Genomic DNA, 26,628 nt, shown 5'->3' with positions numbered 1-26,628 from the left:
AATATTTATAAGTCTCTTAAAGGCAAATTTATTTATATACAGCTTGGACAGTAATTAACACACTATGACATTTTGTCCATGCTATATGAGAAATTATCTTTTTTAAAAAAAGGAGATATTGGAACTTCCCTGGTGGTCCAGTGGTTAAGACTCCAAGCTTCCAATGCAGGGCCCTCAGATTCCATCCCTGGTTGGGAAACTAAGATCCCACATGCCGTGTAACATTGCCAAATTAAAAACTAAATCAATAAAATATTCAAAACTTTTCTTGAACTCACCTTTCTGTGACGCCCTTCTTAATCTTCCGCTTTTCCTTGTGTGCTCATTGGCCACAGGGCTTTAAGCAACCAGGGAAAGCTTATGGCCAGTTACCATAACAACAAAGAAATGACCACTGGAGGAGTCCAAAGAGAGAGGGTCCTTGACTGTATTCCTGGAAAACTGATGAGTCAGTCCCCAACAGTGCTGTCGTTTTTGATAACTGTTTAAATTTATCATATGAATTATCTCTGTGCTTTTTAAAACCAGTTTTTCTCACAGTGGCCTTTTCTTGCTGTACTTTAAAAGTCAGAACTATAAGCATCGTGTCCTTTATAATCTACTGAACTTTAAATATTTAAAGTGTTATAAGTCAAAGGTAAGAATATTTTATGCCCATCGTGCTTTGTATACCACTCCAAAATGTGTGACATTGGCATAAGGGTCATTTTGAGCTGACAGCAATTGAGAAAAAGGACAACCAGGATGAGCAATCTGCATCCCTATCCCCACCACCACCATCTGCATGAAAGCAGAACAGAAATTCTCATGTGAAAGTGAACCCCACCCCCCACCATCTGCATGAAAGCAGAACAGAAATCCCCATGTGAAGGCGAACCCCCACCACCAACCACCTCCCTGCCAACCTCCCGAACCAGGAGCAGGAAGAGATAAGATGGCACCATGAAAAGGTCAACAGTAACAAACCTCACTAAGCAGCCGATCTTCCATTACTCTCCCCATGTTTTTACTGTCCCACACTTTGCTGCCCCTAGAAACGTAAAGTCCTTTTCCCTTGTCTTCTGGATCTCAAGTCACTCCAGCCTGCAGCGGCTTGAAGCAGCATTTTGATTCTTGACCAGAGATGGAATGAGGCCTCAGAGTGAGAGCGCTGACCAGGGGGCCAATGACAAGGCCCCTGGCCCGTCAGCTTTGTGGAAATGAATTCCCACAATGCAACGGAAAGCAGTGAAATAAGTCAAGTGTTTATTAGGAGGAACAAGAGTCCCTGTGAGCAGGCACACAGAGCAGAGGCAGGGAGTCATGCCCTCGTGGTACTTTGAATCTCTTACATGGGGCATTTCTTCTGTGTTTCCTCTGACCAGTCACTTTGCTTGGCCTTGTTCTGAGTCTGTTTGGTTTAGCTCAGGGTCCTCCCATCTGGGCGTGCATCTCTTAGCCAAGATGGATTCCAGGGAAGAGGCCCATGGGTAGGTTGACATCAGCACACTCTTTTTGACCTCCACCGAGCCTTTCTGTACAAGTGTAGGCAGGAAGCTCCCCTTGACCTTGAGAATGAAGAATATGTGGTCTCTATCTCATCTGGGCAGGGCTCAGCCTCTCCTCTTATCCTCCTACTACTGTCTTCATCTTGGAGTGTCTGTCCACAGGGGATGAACTCCAGCTGAAAACCTCTGCTACGGGTGACTTTCCTCCTCTGGATCAGTATGTGCTTTGTAATCCCAGCCAGTGGTTTGATCTGTTCCAGTGTCAACTGCCATATGCTCTGCTTCAAGTGGAGAGCTAGGCTTTCGTGAATTCTTTGTACATAAGTATTTGTTACCAATATTTTATCAGACGCTTTCAATTTCTCTTGCTGATGCATTATCTTGGCTGGTGTTACAGAAAAATAGTACAAATATTATTTCCTTACTGGGAAGCTTCTTAACTTTACTCTTGTTAATCTTATTTTTATCAGTCTTTTATTTAGGGCCCAGCCAATGAACCTAAGGTGTAGAGAAAAAAATAATTTTCTTCCTCTTTTACAGTTGCAAACTTTTTTTAGAGAACTGTTAACCAGTTCTTCAGTTTCCTCTCTATTCCTCTTCTGGAGCATCTTGGTTTGTGAAATGTTTTTCATGAAGATTCAGGGATTTATCCTCCCCCTCCCACCCCCCAGCAATTACCTTGGTTCTGCAAATGTTTTAAGATTTCAATTTATCAGTCTTTTGCAAGACTGACAAGTGTCATGGAACAGACGTTCATGTGCTTAATACACAGTGAGGCCAAAAAATCTGAAAGGGCAGAGTTTGGAGCATAGAGAGGTTTACTGAATGGCCAAGCAAGGAGAATGAGTGGCTCGTGTTCAAAAAATCTCAAACCCCTCAATGGTTTTCAGCGAAATGTTTTTATAGGCTTAGGGTGAGGGCTACAGGATGTGTGACTTTCTTCTCTTTGGTTGATTGCAAGATAAAAGAGATGTTCCAGGACTCAGCTGGAAGTTTCCATCCTCCACGTAGGTGGAGATCTTAGTTCTTTCAGAAGAACTCAAAGGTATTGGTCTGTGTGTTCTTTGAGGAGGACCCTGGACCCTGCTTTAATCGCTGCACCATTGTTTCTTGATTGTTCCTCCTTTGTTTCCAAATTCCTTCACTTCCTTGATTCAGTTCAGTTCAGTTCAGTCTGTCTGACTCTTTGGGACCCCATGGACTGCAGCACGCCTGGCCTCCCTGTCCACCATCAACTCCTGGAGCTTGCTCAAACTCACGTCCATTGAGTCAGTAATGCCATCCAACCGTCTCATCCCCTGTCGTCCCCTTCTCCCACCTTCAATCTTTCCCAGCATCAGGGTCTTTTCAGATGAGTCAACTCTTTGCATCAGGTGGCTAAAGTATTGGAGTTTCAGCTTCAGCATCAGTCCTTCCAATGAATATTTGGGACTCATTTCCTTTAGGATGGACTGGTTGGATATCCTTGCTATCCAAGGGACTCTCAAGAGCCTTTTCCAACACCACAGTTCAAAAGCATCAATTCTTTGGCACTCAGCTTTCTTTATGGACCAACTCTCACATCCATACATGACTACTGGAAAAACCATAGCCTTGACTAGATGGACTTTTGTTGGCAAAATAATGTCTCTGCTTTTGAATATGCTGTCTAGGTTGGTCATAGCTTTTCTTCCAAGGAGCAAGCGTCTTTTAATTTCATGGCTGCAGTCACCATCTGCAGTGATTTTGGAGCCTGGAAAATTAAACTCTGTTTCCACTGTCTCCCCATCTACTTCCTTGATTAGCAGGGGCTGGAATTTGCCTTTTGGAACTCTGGGAAGTTCTAGGAGGCTGAAGAAACCTTTCCCTACAAACACAGAAAGGATTTATACCCAGGAGGACTCCACAGGTTCTTGCTCCCTTTCATTAGTCTTGCACACAGTTATTATGTGCTAAAACTGAGGCTTTATACCAAATCAAACTCTCAGGCACAGGGCTGCTGTTTACCTCCCAGTTCACTTTAAGCACAAACTTGGACATGCAGACCCTTGAAGTGGACGGAGACCTGCTGGTGAGACCTAAAGCCCTTGAGCCTGGCAGCCCCACCACACGTACAGATTTCCTGTGCTCCGCAGGAGGGCAATGCAGCTGCAGGCGCTGCTGCCTGAGCCCTGGGCTTCATCTGTGCTGAGATAAAGAGGATCCTCTCAGTGTGACTTGGTATCACATGTGATGAAAAACCAACATCTACTGAGAGCTTATGCTGTGGGATCATATCACATCCCAAGCATGTGTCAATTAATGTAACTCTCCAAGTCCCACTATTTCAGATAGAAACCGTTATCACCATGGGATTACAGGTGAGGAAACTAAGGAACAGAGAGCCATGGGTATTGGCCAGTAGCAGAGACAGTGTGAACTAGAAAGTCTAGCCCCAAAGGCTTCCATACCGTACCGTCTCCACCCAGGTGCTAAGCTAAATGTTTGTCGAACCAACAAATGCCTTTCCTTGCCCAGAAGTTTAGTTGTTTCTTTTATAAAATCAGATTTGGTTGTATTTTTCTTTATAGAATCTTGACCGTGGTGTCATACTGAGACAATATAAATCCCTAAACAGATTAATTCCTCAGGTTGTTTTAACTTTCAGGTTTCCAAAACATAATATCTCTACATAGCAACATGATCATCACTTCCTAATACTTTCTCAGTGATGTAGTCAAGCATCATTATACACATCAGAAAACCAATTAATTAAACAACTTAAGCAGGAGAAGTTTATTACATAAAACACAGCTTTGACATTTCAAATAAAGTCTATCCAAGATCAACACTGTCAAAATTAGAAAGGATGATTTGCTGCATTTACTCTCATTTCTCTACTCTGCAGAGCCAGGCCATCATGGCACATCACCCGGGGCTCATGTTTTAAGAATGACATGCAACTGGTAATTAACAGAAAAGCTGGGTAGCCTCTAATGTCTGTCTGAAAGACTGCTGACAGATGAACAATGGGTATAAAAGACCTAGTGTCTTCTGTAGAATTGTTTGTCATGTTTGCAATTATCCGTCGTTTTCAAAGGACCTTCAAACAAAAGGATCAATCATTTATCCATTGTGCCTTCTTCATAAAGCGGGCTGACCAGAAGGTTCTTACATCCACTGTTTAAACCACCATGGTATTTTTTTTTCTGTCCTTTTTATATATTCTGTCATCCTCCCTGTCAATTTTTTTAGACAATTATGATAATTATCTTAATTTGTAGCTAGCTTTTTAGAGCCAATACACCCACTGAGGAGAATAAAATGGCAACCCACTCCAATATTCTTGCCTGGAGAATCCCGTGGACAGAGGAGCCTGGAGGGCTGCTATCCATAGAGTCGTACAGAGTCGGACATGACTGAAGAGACTTAGCATGACTGCATGCAGTGGGGAAGGAAATGGCAACCCTCACCAGTATTCTTGCCTGGAGAATCCCAGGGACAGAGGAGCCTGGTGGGCTGCCGTCTATGGGGTCGCACAGAGTCAGACCCGACCGAAGCGACTTAGCACAGCAGCAGCACACCCACTGAAGACTTTCATAGAGGTACCAGAAAGATCCTATGATCATGAAGCATCCCAAATATTAATTACTACCCCAATAGTGTATTTGTTCCTTAGGGCTGTTATTGGAGAAGGCAATGGCACCCCACTCCAGTACTCTTGCCTGGAAAATCCCATGGACTGAGGAGCCTGGTAGGCTGCAGTCCATGGGGTCACGAAGAGTCGGACACAACGGAACGACTTCACTTTCACTTTTCACTTTCATGTGTTGGAGAAGGAAATGGCAACCCACTCCAGTGTTCTTGCCTGGAGAATCCCAGGGATGGGGGAGCCTGGTGGGCTGCTGTCTATGGGGTCGCACAGAGTCGGATACGACTGAAGTGACTTAGCAGCAGCAGCAGCAGCAGGGCTGTTATAACAAAGTGTCACAAACTGGGTGATTTTTTTTTTAATTTTTAATATTTATTTATTTATTTTGGCTGTGTCAGGTCTTAGTTGCAGCGTGTGGGATCTTTTCATTGCGATGCATGGATTCTCTAGTTGTGGTGCATGGGCTCAGTAGTTGCATGGGCTCCAGAGCACGTGGGCTTCAGAAGTTGTGGCACATGGGCTTAGTTGCTCTATGGCATGCAGGATCCTAACTCCCCAACCAAGGACTGAACCCACGTACCCTGGTGGCTCAGCTGGTAAAGAATTTGCCTGCAATGTGGGAGACCTAAATTCAATCCCTGGGTTAGGAAGAAGATCCCCTGGAGAAGGGAATGGCTCCCCACCCCAGTATTCTGGCCTGGAGAATTCCATAGACTGCATAGCCCATGAGGTTGCAAAGAGCAGGACACAACTGAGCGACTTTCACTTTCACCCTTCATTGCAAGGTGGACCACCAGGGAAGTCCTGCAAACTGGGTGATTTAAAACAATAGAAATGTTTCCTATCACAGTTCTGGAAACTAGAAGTCTGATAACAGATGCCAGTGGAGCCAAGCCCCCTCTGAAACCTGTAGGGAAGGGTCTTCCTTGCCTCTTCCTAACTTCCAGGCCCTGGCCTTCAAAGATTGATGCCCCTGGGCTTACAGCTGCCTCACGCCAGCCTCTGCCTCTGTTATTACATGATGTTCTCCTTGTGTGTTTGTGTTCAGAGATCTCTCTTCTTAAGGGTATTGGATTAGAGCCCATGCTAATGACCTTGTCTTATGTTGATTTTATCTGTAAAGATCCTATTAATATCTCCAGATAAGGTTACATACACACACAGAGTTAGGACTACATCATATCTTTGTGGGGAACACAGTTCAGCCCGTAACAGAGAGGATACCTGCAAACACACCTCAGAGACAAACTACCTTCAAGGCTGGGACTTGAAAGAGTAGGAACTTTTCTGTTGGCCTTATTGACAGTATCTTTGTATTTAAAGCGGTCTTCCCAGGTGGCTCAGTGGTAAAGAATCTGCCTGCCAATGCAGGAGACACGAATTCGATCCCTGGGTGGGAAAGATCCCTTGAAAAGAAAACGGCAACCCACACCAGTATTATTGCCTGGGAAATCCTATGGACAGAGGAGCCTGGCGGGCTACATCCATGAGGTCACAAAAGAGGTGGACACGACTTCGCAGCTATACAACAATAATAGCATGTATGTAAAAAAAGGCGTGTGCAATAATGGAAGTGGTTAGTAATGAAAGCATAGAAATAACTGAAGACAGGTGGATGAATTCCCTGCTGTTCATGGAGAAGGGTGATTTGCTCCCTTATATTACTGCCCTCTGTATATAAAATATATATCATATATATGACTCACTCCCCTTGCTTTGATTCTGTGCTCAACTTAATTTGACCTCAACAGGAATTCCTCTCTAAGAGAAAGAGCAGACAACACTGCAGCTGTTATTACTTAACACATCTGAGTTGGATTTACACATCAGTATTTTATGAGTTAAGTTACTGGGGCTCCATCCTAAGAGGTTGCTCAGCTATGAAGGTCTTGGGCCTGTAAAATCAGAAACCCAGAGAGGTGGCAGCAGACAAGTGCAGCTCCCAAGGAACTGGGTGAGTTGAATCAAGCTTCACTCAGCAATGACCCTTTGTGCTGACTCTCCCTTCAAGTTACATTACTTGTGTTCAGAATCAATCCGATGATTAAGGGCTTAAACCCTGAAAGCTCATACTCTAGAAATGATCTGAATACAGCTTCTTATTAACCTTCCCTCCTATCAGAGAGCTGGCCATGTTTCATTTTGGCCTTCGGCTAAGTCCCAGATCTTTTGGAATCAGGCTTATGGTTCCCAGGTTTGTGTTCAAACTTCGTATCATTTTGCCCAGAGTTCTGCAAATCTGTTGAAGTTCCAAGGGTGATAAATTGGAGAGTGTTCCTTTAAGGCGAGGTTCAAGGAGGAGACCCAGGTGTCTATTGTAGACGCAGCCAGAGGCTGCAGTCTGGGGCCCAATTAGCAGTGAGCTAATCCGGGTTTTTGTTTAGCTTAGCAACCGCCTGCGCCGTCCCGGGGGCCCGTCGGGGTCTCTTCGGGGGCCGGAGGCCCGGGTCTGAGTCCTCCGCCCGCGGTGGCACCGGCGGCTGCAGGAGTCGGCCCCCGTGGGCACCGGGACCCCTGCCCTCGGGGTCTTGCAGCAGCGCTAAGGCAAAGAAGGATCTGCTCACCGCAGAGGGCGGCAAACCCGGCGTCGGGGAAGGTCCGGCCGAGGAGTAGCGGGGCCGAGCGCCCGGAGGATTTCCTCCGCTAGGAGAGAGCATCAAAGGCCCCCCGGGGGTGCGCGACTAGAGGGGACTCCACGGGCCCCGCCGCGCCCCGCCCCGGCCCAGGGCCGCCTCATCCCGAGCCCTGCGGGCGGCGGTGGATGGAGCCCTGCAGCCTGGCTCCGCGTGGACTTGAGGTTCGGGCCACAGGCAGGACGGCGTTTCTAGGGCCAGGACATGAAGGTCGCGGTGTTGGACCTTGGGTCTCTCTTTGCCAAAATCTTCAAGACCTCGACGGCGCCCCCTGCGGCCCCCTCGCCGGTTGCCTCCTCCAGCCCCTCGCAAGGCGCTGCTGCCGCGGGGGCCGCGGGTTCCCGCCCGGGCACCTCGCTCAGCGCGGCCCGGACTTTGACCGTCCTCCCGGCCCTGGCCTCCGACTCCCCGTCCAGCTCTCGGGGGCCCTCGGTCCTGCTGCAGCCGACGCCCGCTGCGCTCCATCCCCTGCTTGCCGCCCCCCACGTCCGAGTCTCCGTCGCCGGCCGCCCGGCAGAGGCTGTGGAGACTCCCGCTTCGCTGCCCAGTAGCCCTGGAGCAGCCAAAGTCCGGTCCTCGCCCCTGCCCCTGCCCTTGGCTCTCCCGCCCGCCCCCTCCAGCGGCGGCTGCAGCTCGGCGGGCTCCCCCGCCCACCTGGTGGTCGTGGCGCGGCAGCCCCCGGGCTCCGGCGTGGTCTGGGCGGCGTATCCGTCCATCGGGGGCTCGGTGGGTAGCAGCATCAGCAGCAGTGTGACCGCGAGCCCGCGGAACCCTCGCCCCCCCTGCCCTGGGGAGACAGAACCCAGCGCTCGGGTGCCCCCCGGGCCTGGCCCCAAGACCCTGTTCTTCACTTTGCCGGACATCGGCGAGGAGTGGGCCTCGGACAGCGACTCGGAGGACGGCCGGCTAGGGTGAGTAGCCCCGCTGGGGCCAGGCAGGTCCTTCTGGGGACCCCACCCTCCACCTGCCACAGCCACCTTGCTGGGCGCCCTGTTACAGAACCGCGCTATTTGCCATTACTTCCGCAAACTCCCCTGGATCACCCTCCTTGCACTTTTATTGGGTCCTGATTCCTTGGCTTTCTGTTCTTTTAAAATACAGGCTGTGACAGGCTTGCGCTCAGCTTTCTGGGAAATAATCCTCTGGTGTTTACCATCAGAGAGGGAAAGACGATGAAACAGGGCTTGCAGGAAAGAAAGGCAACATTTTGTTTCTTTTCTCGCTGAAGCCTTCCCTTTTAGATCGTTTGAGAGTCTGGTTTCCTTAAGGATTTAGAAAGGAGCCTTTGAGTCCTTCTCTCTGATGCAGGATTAACAGATGTGCAAGTAACCCAATTACTACACTCGCAGCTCTCATTTTAAGAAATGGTGAGACTCATGCCTCCCCCCTTTTTCAAGGATCAGCCCCAATTCTCATCCCTTTAAGTGGGATCTTTTTTTTTTGGTATGAGACAAGGAGGCAATTTATGTATGCATAACATCATCTGACACAAATGGATTTGTTATATCTTGTATCCTAGAGCTCCTGTGTTCTTGCCATGGGGCCTTGAGATACTCCAGAAACACTGACTGACTTCATGGGGACCATCTCAATGGGAATTGGGAGACACTTCCCTCAACACACAAACTCACACACATTCCTCTTGGAAAATGTGGATGTCAGAAGTCAGGCAAATTTTATTTTGTTAATGAGCAGAAGATATAGCTATTCTTAAGTGAATATAAAGATGTTCAGCCTTCTAAATTTCACAAAAGGATACAGTCAAGGGCAAATGTAGTGAAACAGTCAAGCACAAACCAGGAAGTCCCTTTCCTGGTTGCAGATTTCTTCATTGTAGTCTAGTGAAGGAAGAACGGTCAGGCCTGCTAGCAGAAAAGCTCTCCTCTGCCCACAAAAATGGACTGGAAAACTTTGGCATTAAGACTGATTCTAAGTCATTCAAAATTCAAATAACTATTTTCACAAAGCCATGTGACACTCATCTCAGTGTTAAAATAAGCAGTTAAGTAGTAAGTTGTTTCTTTTCACTTAAATTATTGTATTATGAAATAGATGAATTAACTGATTTTTTCCCCCTAAAGGAAAATCAGTTGCATTTGGATGAGTGGCTAGAATCCCTGGAGGAGGGCATGGCAACCCACTCCAGTAGTCTTGCCTGGAGAATCCTCACAAAATCCTCACAAAAGAAGAGCCTGCCAGGCTATAGTCCATAGGGTCTCAAAGATTTGGACAGAAGCAACTGAGCACGCATGCCTGCAAGTGGCTAGAATACGTATGCCTAAGGATTTAGACCTTTGTTATTGGCTACTGGTCCTTAACATTTATGCAATTAATGTTTTATGAGCAAACATATACACAGTGATCTTGAACTCTAGTCTTAGTCCTTTTTCCAGCAGGCACTGAAACATTCAGTAGGGCCAATGAAAGCACTAGTGTGGTTTTCTTTCTTGAACATTTTAGTCTATGTTGCTGCTGCTGCTGCTGCTAAGTCGCTTCAATCGTGTCTGACTCTGTGCGACCCCATAGACGGCAGCCCACCAGGCTCCCCCATTACTGGGATTCTCCAGGCAAGAACACTGGAGTGGCTTGCCATAGTCTATGTTAGCATTGTCCAAAAATGCTCAATAGATACTTTTTTGAATAACACTGTATTTGGCACTGTTTACAGTATGCTAATCTGCATTAGCAGAGATATCCAATTGTCCTGAAAGGGCAGACACTGAATTTTATAAAATTGCTTTGAGGAATAATAGGCACAGATACGTGTGTTCAAGGATCTTCCTATTTATGCTTGTTTGTTCTCTCTGTGGAACACCCTACAGCACTTTTGAGTACATTAGTTATTTTTTTTTTCTTTTGCATATACAAATAGTCATATTCCCTTCCTTTCATACCTCATTTTTTTTTTAAATCATGAAATTTACAAAGGGACAAGGGGGAAGAAAAAAAGAAAGAAATCTTTCTTTCGATCTTACAGGCCTTTTGCATCTTAAAATGTATTTTTTCCCTCCTGGACATCTGGTTTGACTATGACACTGAGTAAGAAATAATCCTTCAACAATGGATTTAAATTGCACAACAATTTTCACCTTATCTATTTGTTTTCAGATAGCTGCTATTAATCATTAGCCCGCTTAATTAATAATAAAACCATATATTTGGTTTTCTCAAGCCAGATATGTGAAGAATGGAAGGTGGTTAAAGTAGGAATAAGAGAGGGAAGAGGGGGAAAAGCATAACTAAAGAGAATGTAGATACATGTCAAACAAAGGTAAGAAAATCTTGAGAAACAGTTAATCTAATTTTAAGACCACCACTCATTTTTAAAAAAGTCCTCATTCACAATTTATATTTTTTGGAAGATCTATGCATCTTACCTTTGACCTGATTCTGTTCTTGGCCTTTACTAAAATTAAAAATACTGAAATTTCAGTGAGGATATATGCAAACTTTCTTTCAGTTCAGAGCCTTTTTCTTTTTCATTAAGGTGCTGTGTAATAGCATGAGTTTTGATCTCTGATTCATAGATTAAATGAATGACTAGCCCACAGAAGAGGGGTTCGCTCTTTCCAGTGACACGTTTAAACCAGAGGCAGAGGTACTGAGTTTCCTCCTTTACCCCATTCTCCCACACCCCCGGATGTGTGAGCTAGCACTTGTCAACTTCACCTTCATTTCCCTGTGTCTTTGATATACACATTGTCCCTCCTTCACACTGGTTTCCCGTCTCCCCATCCCTCATCACTACCTCCTTTTGCATTTCTGGTTTGATCTATACATTTATCACCTTGTAAATGGACTTACTCTTTCTTTGCGAATAGAAGAACTTCTATCAGTAGATAAGATAGGCAGATCGGCACTGTTGTTTGTGAAGATTGGTAGATTTAAACCTCATATTGTTGGAAGGTATTTCTATCTCTTTTAAGTTATTGCTGATAATATATAGTCATTGCTTTTGTGAGTGGTTGAGTTCCCTTGTTAAAGTCTTTTAAGTATGGAAATATCACAATAGCTGCATGCAGGACTTGTGAACTTGACTGCCAATGAAAAAGAATGCAGGGACTTGTTGAGTCCAGAGCTGGGGTGACTCTTCAGGATTCAGCCAGGAATTGAATGAGTTGAATTCCAATCTCAAACCATTTGCTTGCTGTGTAATTCTGGGCAAGCTCTTCAGTTTCCACCTTGATAAAATGGAGATAATAATGATGCTTTTCTCATACAGATGTTTCAAAAATTCATTGAAATAATATTTTAAGTTCCTAACATAGAGAAATGTGTGTAACCCTGGTGGCTCAGATAGTAAAGAATCCGCCTGCAATGTGGGAGACCTGGGTTTGATCCCTGGGTTGGGAAGATCCCCTGGAGGAGGGCATGGCAACCCACTCCAGTATTCTTAACTGGAGAATTCCATGGGCAGAGGGGTCTGGCGGGCTACACTCCATGGGGTTGCAAAGAATCAGACACGACTGAGTGACCAAGCGCATCTGATTCTTACCTACTTCTTGGCACAGAAATGAAAATAGAAAAGTATGTTTCATTGAAGAATACATACCAGGAGAAGAAAAGAGTGACAAAAATTCATTTATATTTATCATCTTGACTGTAATAAATGGAATCTTTTAGTGCAGTTATTAGGCAGAACAAGTAAGAGCACACTCTAATCTTGCATAATTTTCCCTGTGAAACTTACAGAAGATAAAGGCTACTTTAATTAGTATTGCTACTGTTTGCTGTACAGTATCTAGAAGAAAATGTATTTGCCACCCAGGGATCAAACTTTTAATTTTTAGGGACACTGCAGAGTAACCAGTAGCCTCACAAATCAAATCGTGCATGGCCAATACTTCATATAGCCCTTGCCATTCCTGCTTAGTGATGTGTTCTTTATATGCACATCATATCTTTTTTAAACTATAAACTTTGTCCTGTGACATTTAAGACAGCACACATCCACAAAAGGCATTTAATAAATATTTATTAAATGAATAAATGAAAATATTTCCATTACAATATCCACTTTCGTATGTTCCTAATCTTGTAAAAATCCAGAGGAAATTTAAATGTACATATGTCTTTTTTTACTATGTATTTATTTATGGCTGTGCTGTGTCTTTGTTGCTGCTCAGGCTTTTCTCTAGTTGTGGGGAGCATGGGCTTCTCATCGCAGTGGCTTCTCTTGTTGCAGAGCAGGGGGCTCTAGGCACACAGGCTTCAGTGGTTGCGGCATTTAGGCTCAGTAGTTGTGGACCACGGGCTTTGTTGCCCTGTGGCATGTGGGATTTTCCCGAACCAGAGATTGAACCAGTGTCCCCTGTATTGCAAAGCAGATTCTTAACCACTAGAGAGCCAAGGAAGCCCTCTTAAAAAAAAAAAAAAGTATTTTTTTGAGTGCACCAGGTCTTAATTGTGGCACGTAGGAGCAGCATCTGTGTTGTGCCATGAAGGATCTGGTTCCCTGACCAGGGACAGAACGCAGGCCCTCTGTGTTGGGAGCTTGGAGTCTGAGCCACTGGACCACCAGGGAAGTCCCTAAATGTCCTTCTTTAAGAATAATTGTCTTGGGCCTCTCTGTTCCATTGTCTTGGAGTTTTCCCAGAGTTGGTAATGCTTTCTGCTGGGACTTTGCATTCCCACAGGGATGAATTGTGTACTCAGCAGACAATTGTCATTTGACTATTACTTTCTATTACAGTCAGATGACCATAAATTTCATTAAAAAATAGTAATGAACCTGACTTGGGCATTCATGCCTCGCATTTGCTTAAACCCAAGAAAAGAATTTTGTTCTTAATGTCTTATACTGTAGGTTTTTAAGCTTTAAATTATCTTCTTTATTACTTTGAAGGCTCAAAAAACTGAACTTGAGCTATTATGTTCTTCTGCTGTGTATTTAAAAGACACATATTAAACCTTTTCTAATGTAATAGCTAATGTAATATAATAGCTAATGTGTGTGTAACACTTGGCATGCTAGCAGTTATCGGTTACCACTCCATGAAAAGTACAGAAAGTAAGAACAAATTCCTGGTGGTCCAGGACTCTGTGCTTTCAGTGAAGGGGGCATTAGTTTGATTCTTGGTCGGGGAACTAAGATCCTGAATGCCATGGGGTATGACAAAATAAATAAATAAATAAATAATTTTTAAAGGACATCAAACTCCTTACCAAATTATATTATATAAAAAATAATAACCTTTGGAAAAAAAGAAAGAATGAGAGAATAAATGTTTAGAAAAGTTTTTAGCAACTGACAGAGTAACATTATGTCTATTGACTGATAATTGGACTTTGTATTTTGTGCATCTTTTTTTCCATTTTGCTTTCTAATAATTTATTTTTATTATACTTAAAAGTTATAACATCCACAATGAAGAGGAAAGAAAAATTTAATAGTCAGACTACACATTAGTCCTTGGGGTTGCAAAGAGGTTGCAAAGAGTTAGACACACACAGCTTGGTGAGTAAGCCTGTAGCACGTGTTAGCCTGAGAAGCACTGAAGCAGACTTTACTTCAACACTTGTAAACCACAATGAACAGCAAATTTCAGGACACCGAGAGAAAAAAACAGCCAGATGACCACACTAGCATTTTACTCTTCCTAAAATACAGGGCTAAGCAATGTTTGAACAGTATCCTCTGATTAAAGAAGACATTCTTTAAATGATTGTTCAAATAATCTAGAGTCAAGAATATGCTCTTGTCACAAAGTTTTTGGGAGCCCTGGCTGTGGGGATATAACCTGTGGCCAGAAGGAGGAGGTTTCTCACAGTTAATGCATTTTTTTTTTCAAGTTTTACACCAATGCTGTATCCCATCAGAGCTCGTTCACAGCCCTTGGTGGCTGTTGTTTCTCTCATAAGGCATAACTTGCAAGTACAGATAATGTGTTTTTTTGTTCCTAAGGGAACTTTTAAGAGGAAATTTACAGACATGATCTGCTTTCTTCTCTTATTGCCAATTTGTAGTCTCTTTGGAAGAATCCCTGACTTACCAGTAATAAATGATCAGGTGTATTAATCCCTTCTGAATTGCACAGGAGGGAATCATGTCCCATAGGAGGGAATTCTATGACCCATTAAGTTTTTTTAAGTTTAATTTTAAGTTTAATTTACATTTGAAACTCCCTTTCTTCCCCTGGTGGAAATGAAAGCCCAGTTATCTGGGATTGCTCTCATCTTTATCTTAGACTTGAGCCTCATTCTGGGGGCTTTGATAAGACCAGGGCATTCATCAGTGGGGAAGGAGCCCACTTGTTCTTTAATAACCTCTGTTGCTGCTGAATATACTGAGATATCCATAATCTTGTCCTTCATAATAACCCAGGTCCCATGCCTTTATCCACAAAGGCCCTTCCAGTTAGGGGTCTCCCCGCTTAATTCTGTGGTACTTCTGGGAGGCCCTGGGGGCAGCCCACTGCTCTCATACCAACGTTCTCCGTCACAGGACTTCCAGGAAGATGCCAACCCACAGCACACAGCCTTCCTCTGGGGTTCTACCAGCCAACCTGGCCTGTGTACAAGGATCAGTGCCCTCTGATCCCTTACCTCGTAACATCATCGGTCAGCCTCTGTTGCCCCTGAGGTCTGCATTTTGTGCTTCTGCGTCAGTTTCCTGAAGGTCATCCTCTAGAACTCCCTGGTGCTGAAAGGCTGATTCAGGGCTCCACTGGCCCATGGGAATAAGAAAAGAAGCACTTTTCCAATGATGGGCTGGATAGATTTCCGCCCTCATTAACTTCCTGGCCAGGCATCTTCCTTATGGTACAGTGTTTCACTGGTTTAAAACATTAGTTTTGTGACTGTTTCTCAAATATGTATTATTCTATGGAGCCAAGGTTTGTAGCCTAATGACTAGTATTTCCTTGTCTACCAGGTACCAAATGCTGTGTGCATATTCTATAGTCATTATCATGAATCCCCAGAACACACACACAAGGAAGGAATTTTATTTTCATTTACATATGAAGAAATTGAGGTTCAGAAAGGATTATAAATGGTCTCATTCAGATGGTTAATATGTGGAAATGAAAGATTCAAATTCACACAGTCAATTTTTATCACCCACGCTTACGTGTAGCCAAGTTTTTTTAAAAGAATTAAGATGGTAATAAGGATTAAAATCTACTTCTAAGGAAATCGTAGCATTTTTTCTGAAACAAACTGACTCTAGGAAATAGTACTCTTTCCAATAAGAATTAGTTTGAAAATAAAAATCATGTTAAGTAATCTAAAATTATCTTTCTCAAAATAATATTCCTAGTAATACTATAAGGAGACAAAAATTAAAGCGTACTTTTGTCCACTTTGAGGCACAGATAACAAATGATTTTTATTATAAAGCTAGAATTTCTTTAAAGCATTTCCTTTCTTTAAAGCAAAACTATTGTCATCTTTCTTTTACTTTATTATGTATGTGTTTCGCATAAATTATTTTGTGTATATTTAATAGTAAATCAAATATTTTATTTGTACAAGTAAGGCAGATAATTAGCAAGCATTGTCTTACTGGGGAAAAATAACAGGAGAAGCAATTAGATATGCCTTTGCTAAAGGGAAAACGTACACATTAGCATTCTCTTAATTAGCCGTTTCACTTAAGGGTTTAGAAGAAGCCTTATATTAATAATTAAATATTGACAACTGTAAAGATATGGGAATGGAGGTGAAAGGGATAGTCTTGATAAAACTCTATTTTTTAATTTCTAATTTAATTTAATTTTTGGCTGCACCATCCAGCCTTGCAGGGTCTTAGCTCCCCTACCAAGAATCAAACCCAGGCCCTCTACAGTTAGAGCACAGGGTCCTAACCACTGGACCACCTGGGAATTCCCTACTCTATTTTTTTTTTTTTAACTTTACAATATTGTATTGGTTTTGCCAAATATCAAAATGAATCCGCCACAGGTATACATGTGTTCCCCATCCTGAACCCTCCTCCCTCCCCATACCATCCCTCTGGGTCATCCCAGTGCACCAGCCCCAAAAATGTTAATTACTGATAAAATTAGTCCTAAATTTCTTGGTTCAGATTTCACACAACTAAGACCGAGGTAAAGGACGATGATTTTAGGTGAGATGTGAGTAAGAAGAACTTGTTCTTTTGCTTACAAAACAGACTCAGAGACTTTGAGAACAGGCTTATATTTGCAGGGGATTGGGGGGAGGAAGGATGGGGAAGGGATAGGTAGGGAGCTTGAGATGGACTTGTACACACTGCTTTATTTAAAATGGATAACCAGCAAGGACCTACAGTATAGTATAGGGAACTCTTCTCAATGTTATGCAGAAAGCTGGATAGGAGGGGAGTTTGGGGGAGAATGGATACATGTGTATGTACGGCTGAGTCTCTTCGCTGTTCACCTGAAATTATCACAACATTGTTAATCGGCTATACCCCAATATAAAAGGTTGACATTAACACATGTAATAGGCAGTTGACTAAAATAAAAGCAAAGCAAAAAAAGTTAAAAAATGTTTCTCCATAGAATATTTGTATAGTAATGTTATCTTCAACAGTAACTCAGCTCAGTGTTATAAAAAACAAAAACAACACAACCCTCTGGGACACCTTACTACATAGTACCTTTTTTTTTTTTTCCTTTTTATAATGAGAAAAATGTGCTTTTACCTTTATTTTAGCCAAGGATTGACGTGTGCTTAATGGAAATGTGTCTTAATGTTTCAGAGTTCGTGATTCTTGTGAATTCAAAGTCAATATGAAATTCAGTTTAGGAATGCAGCACTTTTCTTTACCATTTAATTATTTAATGTTGCTCTTTTGCTTAACATGGACACTTTGAGTTTAGCATCGTGTATCTGTGTGTGTGTGTGTGAACTCCAAATACATATAAGCCATCTACTTGTCCCTGTTGGAAACCTCTGTTTTTGCCTCAAACTGATTACAAAGCAGCAGGCAATCTTGTTTTCACCATTAAGTACCAATGAATTGTTCTTGCATTAAAGAATTGCAGGAGGGACGGGGGACTTCCCTGGTAGTCCACTGATTCATCCTCCAAGCTGCCAGTGCAGGGAGTGAGGGTTCCATCCCTGGTCAGGGAACTAAGATCCCTCATGCCATTCAGTGTAGCCAAAAGATTAGGGGAAAAAAAGAAGAATTAGGGATAAAATGTGTATTTTACTGAAGATTCCCTTGGGAGATGAATGGAGATTTGTATCACACATTGTACAATATTTCAGTGCAAAAATTTCCTTCATTCTACTTCCAACAGTGACAAACTAGGTTGTTTTAGGAAAACCACCACCTGAGTGCATGTAGAAGAGCTGGAGAATAAATTTTAAAAAGCCACTGAAGTTTTGGTAAACTGGAAATAGACCAGCCTCATAGGAACTGAAACCCAGCTTTAAATCTTCTTAATTCCTGATTGGATTTAGATGATTTGAATTTGCTGGAGCTCCTAGCCCTGTCTGCTGTAAGAACCAAATTTAATCCCCTCTGTATTTAAGATTATAGCAACAACTGTATATTGTTCATCAAAGACACAGTTTATATATAAGAATATAGAAATATTGAATATAAATGTTTATGGATGAAGAGTTTGTACATGCAATTGCTAATGAAAAGAAACACACTTATTTCCACAGCAGAGAAATAGTAATATTAATCATCTGACAAATTATGCTGGTACAATATCATTTTCCAGTTTAGACTGCTTCTTAATAAAGGATTACCTTTTCTATACAAAAAAGTAGTCACCTTTAGGGTTGTTATGAGGTTTGGGAGTAAGGTATGTAGGTCCCTGACCTAATTACCTGCCAAGGTGAAAGCAGCATCCATGGAGGGTGTCAGTGAGATGACACTTGGTGTTAACTGCACAGACTAGATATTGTTCACTGAAACAGTGATTTCTGATTTAACCAGGTCCTATATCTGTGGTGGTGGTGGTAGTTTAGTCACTAAGTCATGTCCAGCTCTTGCAACCCCATGGACTGTAGCCCACCAGGCTCCTCTGTCCATGGGATTCTCCAGGCGAGAATACTGGAGTGGGTTGCCATTTCTTTCTTCAGGGGATCTTCCTGACCCAGGAATCAAACCTGGGTCTCCTGCATTGCAGGCAGATGCTTTACTGACTGAGCTATGAGGGAAGCCTATATCTGTACTATGATGAAAATTCACTAAACCTTGCAAAAGCATTGTTGTTCATTCACTCATCCATGTCCCACTCTTTGTGACCCCATGGACTGCAGCACACCAGGCTTTCCTGTCCTTCACTATTTTCCGGGGTTTGCTCAAACTCATGTCCATTGAGTTGGTGATGCCAGTCCATTCATCTCAACCTCTGTTGTCCCCTTCTTCCCCTGCCTTCAGTCTTTCCCAGCATCAAGGTCTTTTACAGGGGGTCATCTCTTTGCATCAGATGGCTAAAGTATTGGAGCTTCAGCTCCAGTATCACTCCTTCCAATGAATATTCAGGACTGATTTCCTCTAGGATGGACTGGTTGGATCTCCTGGCAGTCCAAGGGACTCTCAAGAGTCTTCTCCAACACTGGTCTTCTCTAACAGTTCAAAAGTATCAGTTCTTTGGTGCTCAGCCTTCTTCATGGTCCAGCTCTCACATCCATACACAACTCCTGGAAAAACCATAGCTTTGACTAGACAGACCTTTGTTGGCAAAGTAATTTTTCTCCTTTTTAATATGCTACATTTGTCATAGCTTTTCTTCCAAGGAGCAAGTGTCTTTTAATTTCATGGCTGTAGTCACCATCTGCAGTGATTTTGGAGCCCAAGAAAATAGTCTGTCACTGTTTCCATTGTTTCCCCATCTATTTACCATAAAGTGATGGGACCAGATGCCATGATCTTAGTTTTTGGAATGTTGGGTTATAAGCCAGCCTTTCACTCTCCTCTCTCACTTTCATCAAAAGGCTCTTTAGTTCCTCTTTGCTTTCGGCCATAGGTGGTGTCATCTGCATATCTGAGGTTATTGATATTTCACCTGGCAATCTTGATTCCAGCTTGTGCTTAATCCAGTCTAGCATTTTTCATGATGTACCCTGCATATAAATTAAATAAGCAGGGTGACAATATACAGCCTTGGTATACTCCTTTACCAATTTTGAACCAGTCCATATTCCATGTCCGGTTCTAACTGTTGCTTCTTGACCTGCATACAGATTTCTCAGGAGGCATGTAAGGTGGTCTGGTATTCCCATCTCTTTCAGAATTTTCCACAGTTTGTTGTGAGCCACATAGTCAAAGGCTTCAGCATAGTCAATGAAGCAGAAGTAGATATCCTTCTGGAATTCTCTTGCTTTTTCTATGATCCAACGGATGTTGTCAATTTGATCTTTGACTCCTTTGACTTTTCTAAATCCAGCTTGTACATCTGGAAGTTCTCAATTCACATACTGTTGAAGACTAGCTTGAAGGATTTTGAACATTACTTTGCTGCTGCTGCTAAGTCGCTTCAGTCATGTCCGACTCTGTGCGACCCCATAGAGGGCAGCCCACCAGGCTCCCCCATCCCTGGGATTCTCCAGGCAAGAACACTGGAGTGGGTTGCCATTTCCTTCTCCAATGAATGAAAGTGAAAAGTGAAAATGAAGTCGCTCAGTCATGTCTGACTCTTAGCAACCCCATGGACTGCAGCCTACCAGGCTCCTCTGTCCATGGGATTTTCCAGGCAAGAGTACTGGAGTGGGGTGCCATTGCCTTCTCCTATTACTTTGCTAGCATGTGAAATGAGTGCAGTTGTGCAATAGTTTGAACATGCTAGGCCTTGCCCTTCTTTGGGACTGGAATGAAAACTGACCTTTTCCAGTTCTATGGCCACTGCTGAGTTTTCCAAATTTGCTGGCATATTATGCGTAGCACTTTAACAGCATCATTTTTTTAGGATTTGAAATAGCTCAGCTGGAATTTCACCACTTCCACTACCTTTGTTCGTAGTGATTTTTTTTCTAAGGCCCACTTGACTTCGCACTGCAGAGTGTCTGGCTCCAGGTGAGTGATCACACCATCATGGTTATTTGGGTCATGAAGATCTTTTGTGTATAGTTCTTCTGTGTATTTTTGCAACCTCTTCTTAATCTCTTCTGCTTCTTTTCGGTCTGTACTCTTTCTGTCTTTCACTTTGCCCATCTTGTATGAAATGTTCCCTTGGTATCTCTAATTTTCTTGAAGGGATCTCTAGTCTTTCCCTTTCTATTGTTTTCCTCATTTTCTTATGCAAAACATAATAGAATTAAAATGTAATTGGGCATGGTTTTCAAAGTGCAAAAAGAGTGCCATCTAGTGCTTATGTGGCAGTATTGCATGTAAACAATTCAGTTTTAAGGACTTTGCTCCCATAATTGTGGAGGTGGTGGTAAATCCAGTACCTGCAGGGCAGATCAGAGGGCTAAAGACCCAGGGGAGAATTTTAGTTGCAGTTCAAGTCCAAAGGCAGTCTGCTGGCAGAGCTGTTTCTTGGTCTTCAGAGCCAGAGGACATGCTCCCAAGGAGGAGGCTCCTCATCCTCACTTGGCCAGGACTGGGGTGATGACATTTTAGGGGATTCTTGAGAGGCCTGAGTGTACTGGGCATGTGAGAGGGATAGAGACTCAAAGAGGATGTTGGCAGGGTAAAGAAGTCTGCAGATTCTTTTACCCCTTTCCTGCTGAGAGAGGCATTCTATTTTCCAGCAGGAGGAATAGATGGGCTTCTTTATACCTGCTCAGGGTTAGAAGGCCTCGTATCTAACAGGAGAATGGATGGCCAGGGCAGGCCGCATCCCCTTTATTCATTGTGATTATTAAGAACTTCTTAGTGGGAGAGGGCACACCCCAGGTAGTGCCCACCTTTGGACATCTTGCTTTGACAATGTATCTTACTTCAACCAACTCACTCTTGTTTCTTTTGGTTTATGAAAAGAGTGGCTTGGCCACTTGGCTGTCTCACAGCATAGCCCCCGGTGACTCTCATCTTGGTGTAATTGTATGAGTTCAAGACTGAAACAAGCATATATTCATAAACCAAAACAAGGTGTATGAGAGAAAGCATCTGAAGATGGAGACACAAGACCGCACAGGAAGTGAATCTGGGTGCCTAATGAGACCTAGTGCTGTGTGTGTGTATGTGTGTGTGAGAGAGAGAGTGTGTGTGTGTGCGCACACTGCAGGATCTTGGAACTCCAAGAAGTGTAGCCCGCTAGGCTCCTCTATTCATGGCATTCTCCAGACAAGGATACTGGAATGCGTTGTCATTTCCTACTCTAGGGGATCTTCCCCACCCGGGGATCAAACCCCCCTCTCCTGCTGTTTCCTGCATTGGCAGGCAGATTCTTCACCATTGAGCCACCTGGGAAGCCCAATGAGACCTAGAGTCCCTGTAAATCAGATTAGCATCTTGCCTTTACCAGGCTGAGACTTCACTTTTTATTACACCTCCCTCTACTTATCCTCATCCCCACTAGGAATCCTTTGACGCGAGGAGGGGGCTTGGTGAAATGGTTCCGTATTCCTCCTGTTGACTAAAATTCTATTTTTAAAGGTTAAGAATGGCAGACACATGTCTGGGCAGACCCCGGTGAAGGGGGTGCGAAGGTCAGATCGGTGCGCACTGGAGGCGCCGAGAGGGCAGTGGAGCGGTGGACGCCTGCGGTCAAAGCTCAGGGCACTGGATTGTGAAAGGTGGCCCCTGGCAGCGGGAAGGGGGCACGCGTGCTCTTCCAGGGAGAGGGGGCGCGACCGAGGCCCTGAGCGCCTGGTAGGAGCAGGGAGCGCTGCGAGTCTCTGGAAGACGCGGGACGCAGCCAGGGAACCAGCCTCCGGCGCTGCCCGACCTCAGCGAGGGGCGCGGCAGCCACGGAGGCGGAGGGGAGGGCGGGCGCGGGCCTGGAGGCGTCGCCCTGCCGCACTGGAATCTGGATGGAGGAGTCGGAGGGGGAGTAGCGCCGGGCGCCGGGCGATCGCAGTGCCCATGGACCGCGCTGCCTGGGCCCGGAGCGCCCCTGGCCGCAGCCCTAGAGACTCGCGGTTCCCGGCAGCGCTGCGGAGGCACATGCAGGGCTAGCGGGCCGGGGCGCAGAGCTGGGCGGCCGGGGACCCCCCGCCCCCGGGGCGCGGGGGCGCCGCCTGCAGGGCGCGGGCGCGGGTTGGCAGCGCCCAGCGGTGCCCAGGCCTCTGGGCTCCGGGCCCGGCCCACAGGACGCAAGCCCAGGCCTGGGGCTGATGGTGATTGGGTAAGTCCTGATCTGGGAAGGTAGGAGGCATGAACTTGCCTCCGTATAGATAGCATTTTTGTGCCATGCTCTTGGTCCCCACCCCCCCACCCCCCACCCCCAACACCACTGCTTGCAAAGCCAGAATGCATCTGGTCTGTTCCCCGGCATCCATTCATGAAATCTCGTGCTGACATCATCCGGCCTCCTGGAACCAAGATGCTCGCTTGGTCTGATGAGCATTCGTGGCGTCTGAGATAACTTTTCATCAGTCCCGAGGGCAGAGAGCCTCAGTTGCTTCTAGGATGTGCTTGTGTAAATCAGGGTTTACCATCCTGCATTCCAGCCCATTCACGTTTCAGACAGTCTTTTAAAGCAGAAATATACATTTTGAAAGCTGCGGTTACTGATTACTAATTGAATTTCTGTAGAGCAAAGTGACAGAGGTTTGTGGGCTATCGAGGGCTTTTTTTTTTTTTTTTTTTCCTTTCTGCTGTGGGGCGCTTGTAGGATATCCGCTCGCCAACCCAGGACGGAACCCCGGCCTGGCAGTCTAAGTCCAGTTAACTGGACTGCCAGGTAACTCCCAAGAGGCAGCTTTAAAAAAAAAAAAAAAAAAAAAAGTCGATTATCTAGTCGTTTCCTTGACCTGGAATAGAGTGACTCAAGGAGATAGAGTGCATGTGCATGCTAAGTCACTGAAGTCGTGTTCGACTCTTTGCAACCCGGTGGACTATAGCCGTCCAGGCTCCTCTGTCCATGAGATTCTCCAGGCAAGAATCCTGGAGTGGGTTTCCATGCCCTTCTCCAAGGGATCTTCCCAAACCTTAGCCTTAATTTAACTTTCATGTAGCAACCAATTAGTGCAGTGGAGTTCAGTGATTGCCCTTCAGTCTGCCCTAAGACCCAGATCCTGTGCCCAGATCAACAGCCTTAAATGTAGTGACTAGTGGCATTTTATTATTTCTAAAATTTAAACAGAATGGACAGGAAATAGTGTAAAATGCTTATATGTCTGTGTATCACATAATACAAGCTTACTAGACATGTCACCGCTTTAAGTTTTAAGATATTTATAAGACATACTTTAAGTTGTGTATACTTTCCTAGACTCTCTAAATGACGGAGGAGTTGACAGTTTACAGGATATTAAAGATGCTCAATATTATGTCTGATATAACTACAGTACATGGTTAGAGGCCAGAGAAACCACAAGGTTCAAAATAAACTGTAAAAAGAAATATGGCCAGTTTTATGTGTTTTATCCTTCATTCACCACATCAGTAACTTGTGGTTCCTGGAGAGACATGCAGATTAGATGGCCTGGGTCCCAGGACCAGCTCCAACCCTCTCTTCTTCATGACTTTGAGCAGTCATTGAGTTTGTTGGGCTCAAATTCCTCTTTAGAATTCCTTTGAACTTTGTGATCAAATGTATTTGCTGTTCAACTGAACTCTGATGTTGAACTCTGATGTATTTCCCACAGAAATACAGTGGTTTCAGAGAAGAGGAGGCAGGGAAGAGGTGAGGAGAAAGGAGTTAGAAGTGGTGTGGAGGTAGCTAGCATTTTCAGGCTTCTGTTTTCCAGCTATCTGCCCCCTCCCAGCATCCGTGCATCTTTCAGTCCTCCTGTCCTCAACTACACTTTGATGTGAGTAGGAATGCTGATCTGAGCAAGAATATGGTGTGATGTGAAGAGAGGGGTTCCTTCTTCAATTTGTAAACAGCTTTCTTCTTAGTTTGAAAAGATATCCCCTTGCTCCCTTAGAAAAAGGGTGAATTTTTTGAAAGAAGAAATTACTGTTCATTGAAAACAAAGCAGACTGGCATGAGTCTGATTAATGACTTTAACTTTCAATTGCAGAAAAGGCAGAGGAAGAGCTCAAAACGAGAAAGGTGGACTTGAGTGCATTAGGTGCTTCATAAATAGTCATTTTTGGAGATAGCAGCTATGCTAAGAACTGTGAATCTTCTTTCTTTATAAAGGATAAAGAATTCTCCAGCAATATCTTGGATGTGGAGGATACTTTCATTTTGCATTAAACAGAAACATTCAGAGTGATTAGAGGGCCAAAGTATGCTCTTTGTTTGAGGTACTAATTTAATATCTCACTAGGGATCCTTTCAGCAAACAGAGAGCATCTCTAAGTGAAAGGAAGTATTTTGGGTGCTCTAGATGGAAAATATTAATAAGGTATCAGGATCATCCCAATAAGAAACTTAAGTAGGGGCTTCCCTGGTGGTCCAGTGGCTAAGACTCCACACTCCGAGTGCGAAGGGCTGGTTTCAATCCCTGGTTGGGGAATTAGATCCCACATGCCTCAACTTAAGAGTTCGCATGCCACAACTAAAGATCCCACGTGCCCCAACTAAGGCCTGGTGGAGCCAAATAAATAAATATAAATATTTTTAAAAACTAAAGTACCAAGACAGATGTATAATAGGAAATGCTGGGAAAAGTGAAATAAAATAAGAACACGGTGTTTTCATTGAGTGGCATATGCCAACAAAGTAGTGATTTATCTGGCCTGATTATGTAGACACTTTACATACTCATCTAGTTTAAGTCTCACAACAACTGGAAAAATAACTTGGTCAAGCACACAGGCTTGTCAGTGCCTGGGCAAGATTTGAATCCATGCTATTTTATTCTATAGATACTACCAAAGAATAATATTTTATCTAATTTACCACCCTGGTGTTTAAAATTCTTTCTCAATAACAAGCAAATTAACTTATATATGAGTATATATTTTATAATACTCAAAGCAGATGTATTTGATACAATTTTTTATTGTCTCATGTCATAAGTATTTTTATGTTTATCTAGAGTTATAGAGTCATGTTGACATGACTGGATAAGGTTATAAGTAAGGCAGTATGTTAGTATAAAAGCTTGTCTATATTCTTTTCTCCATTACTCTTTCTTTAACAGCTTTGTTCTTAAGATTGTTTGCTTGTACTTATGACTATTAAACAAGAAAGGGAGGGGAAAAAAATCCTATAATTCTGTTATTCTCCCTTGTAAATATATATATGATTGCTCACTTTTGTGTAGTAATAACTACACAAAGTAATAGTTGCTGCTGCTAAGTCGCTTCAGTCGTGTCCGACTCTGTGCAACCCCATAGACGGCAGCCCACCAGACTCCTCTGTCCCTGGGATTCTCTAGGCAAGAATACTGGAGTGGGTTGCCATTTCCTTCAGTAATAGTAATTAAAAGTAATAGTAATTAACTTGTTAAAAATTCTCCTTGTTGTAGAGTTCTTTAGTATATAACAAAGGGTAAAACTGATCCTCATATTAATAGTTTTTAAAACTCCATTTACATTCAGAAACACAAGTGTTGAAAATTACATACCATTTATTTGAAAAGCAAATTTTTAAATGAATGCTAGAGTGGTGTCCCTGTTAGAAAATGGACTGTTTTCCTCAAATAACTACCATATCTAAAGTTAATATAAAACATGTGGGAAAATACGACTTTGATAAAAGAACAGAAGTAGTTTACTGTTACAAAGGTATTTTGATTAGAGGGAAGTAAATGTTTTAAGAGGTTCATTGAAAGGACATTTTAATGATTAACACTAACTGGACTACACCAGCCAGGTTTAATGCCATATTTAAAATTGAGAGATTTCTTCTGTTTTAGTTTTCCATTACTTTTAATATTTTAAAACTTTTTTTTTTTTTTTTTGGTATAAGGCTGGTTGGCTTTTGCAAGCCCAAGGGCGCCTGGG

The 26,628-nt window shown here is 43.5% G+C and overlaps 1 protein-coding gene across 4 annotated transcripts in view; it reads left to right on the top strand.

Annotated features, from left to right (window-relative positions):
* The first annotated feature begins 7,862 nt into the window (after window positions 1-7,862).
* Window positions 7,863-26,628, top strand: part of FAM149A (family with sequence similarity 149 member A) — a 39,412-nt gene continuing 20,646 nt past the window's right edge. For 2 of the 4 annotated variants that reach the window (XM_025279761.2, XM_025279769.2), the window contains exon 1: window positions 7,863-8,641. In XM_025279761.2, coding sequence (XP_025135546.1) covers window positions 7,935-8,641 — 707 coding nt within the window. In that variant the 5' untranslated portion in view covers window positions 7,863-7,934. The remainder of the gene's footprint in view (window positions 8,642-26,628) is intronic. The other 2 variants (XM_025279754.2, XM_006060285.3) reach the window with 1 other exon arrangement.

This window comes from Bubalus bubalis, chromosome 1 (assembly GCF_019923935.1).
Source record: "Bubalus bubalis isolate 160015118507 breed Murrah chromosome 1, NDDB_SH_1, whole genome shotgun sequence".
NCBI classification, from domain to species: Eukaryota; Metazoa; Chordata; class Mammalia; order Artiodactyla; family Bovidae; genus Bubalus; species Bubalus bubalis.
This window is presented reverse-complemented; position numbering and strand designations above follow the sequence as displayed.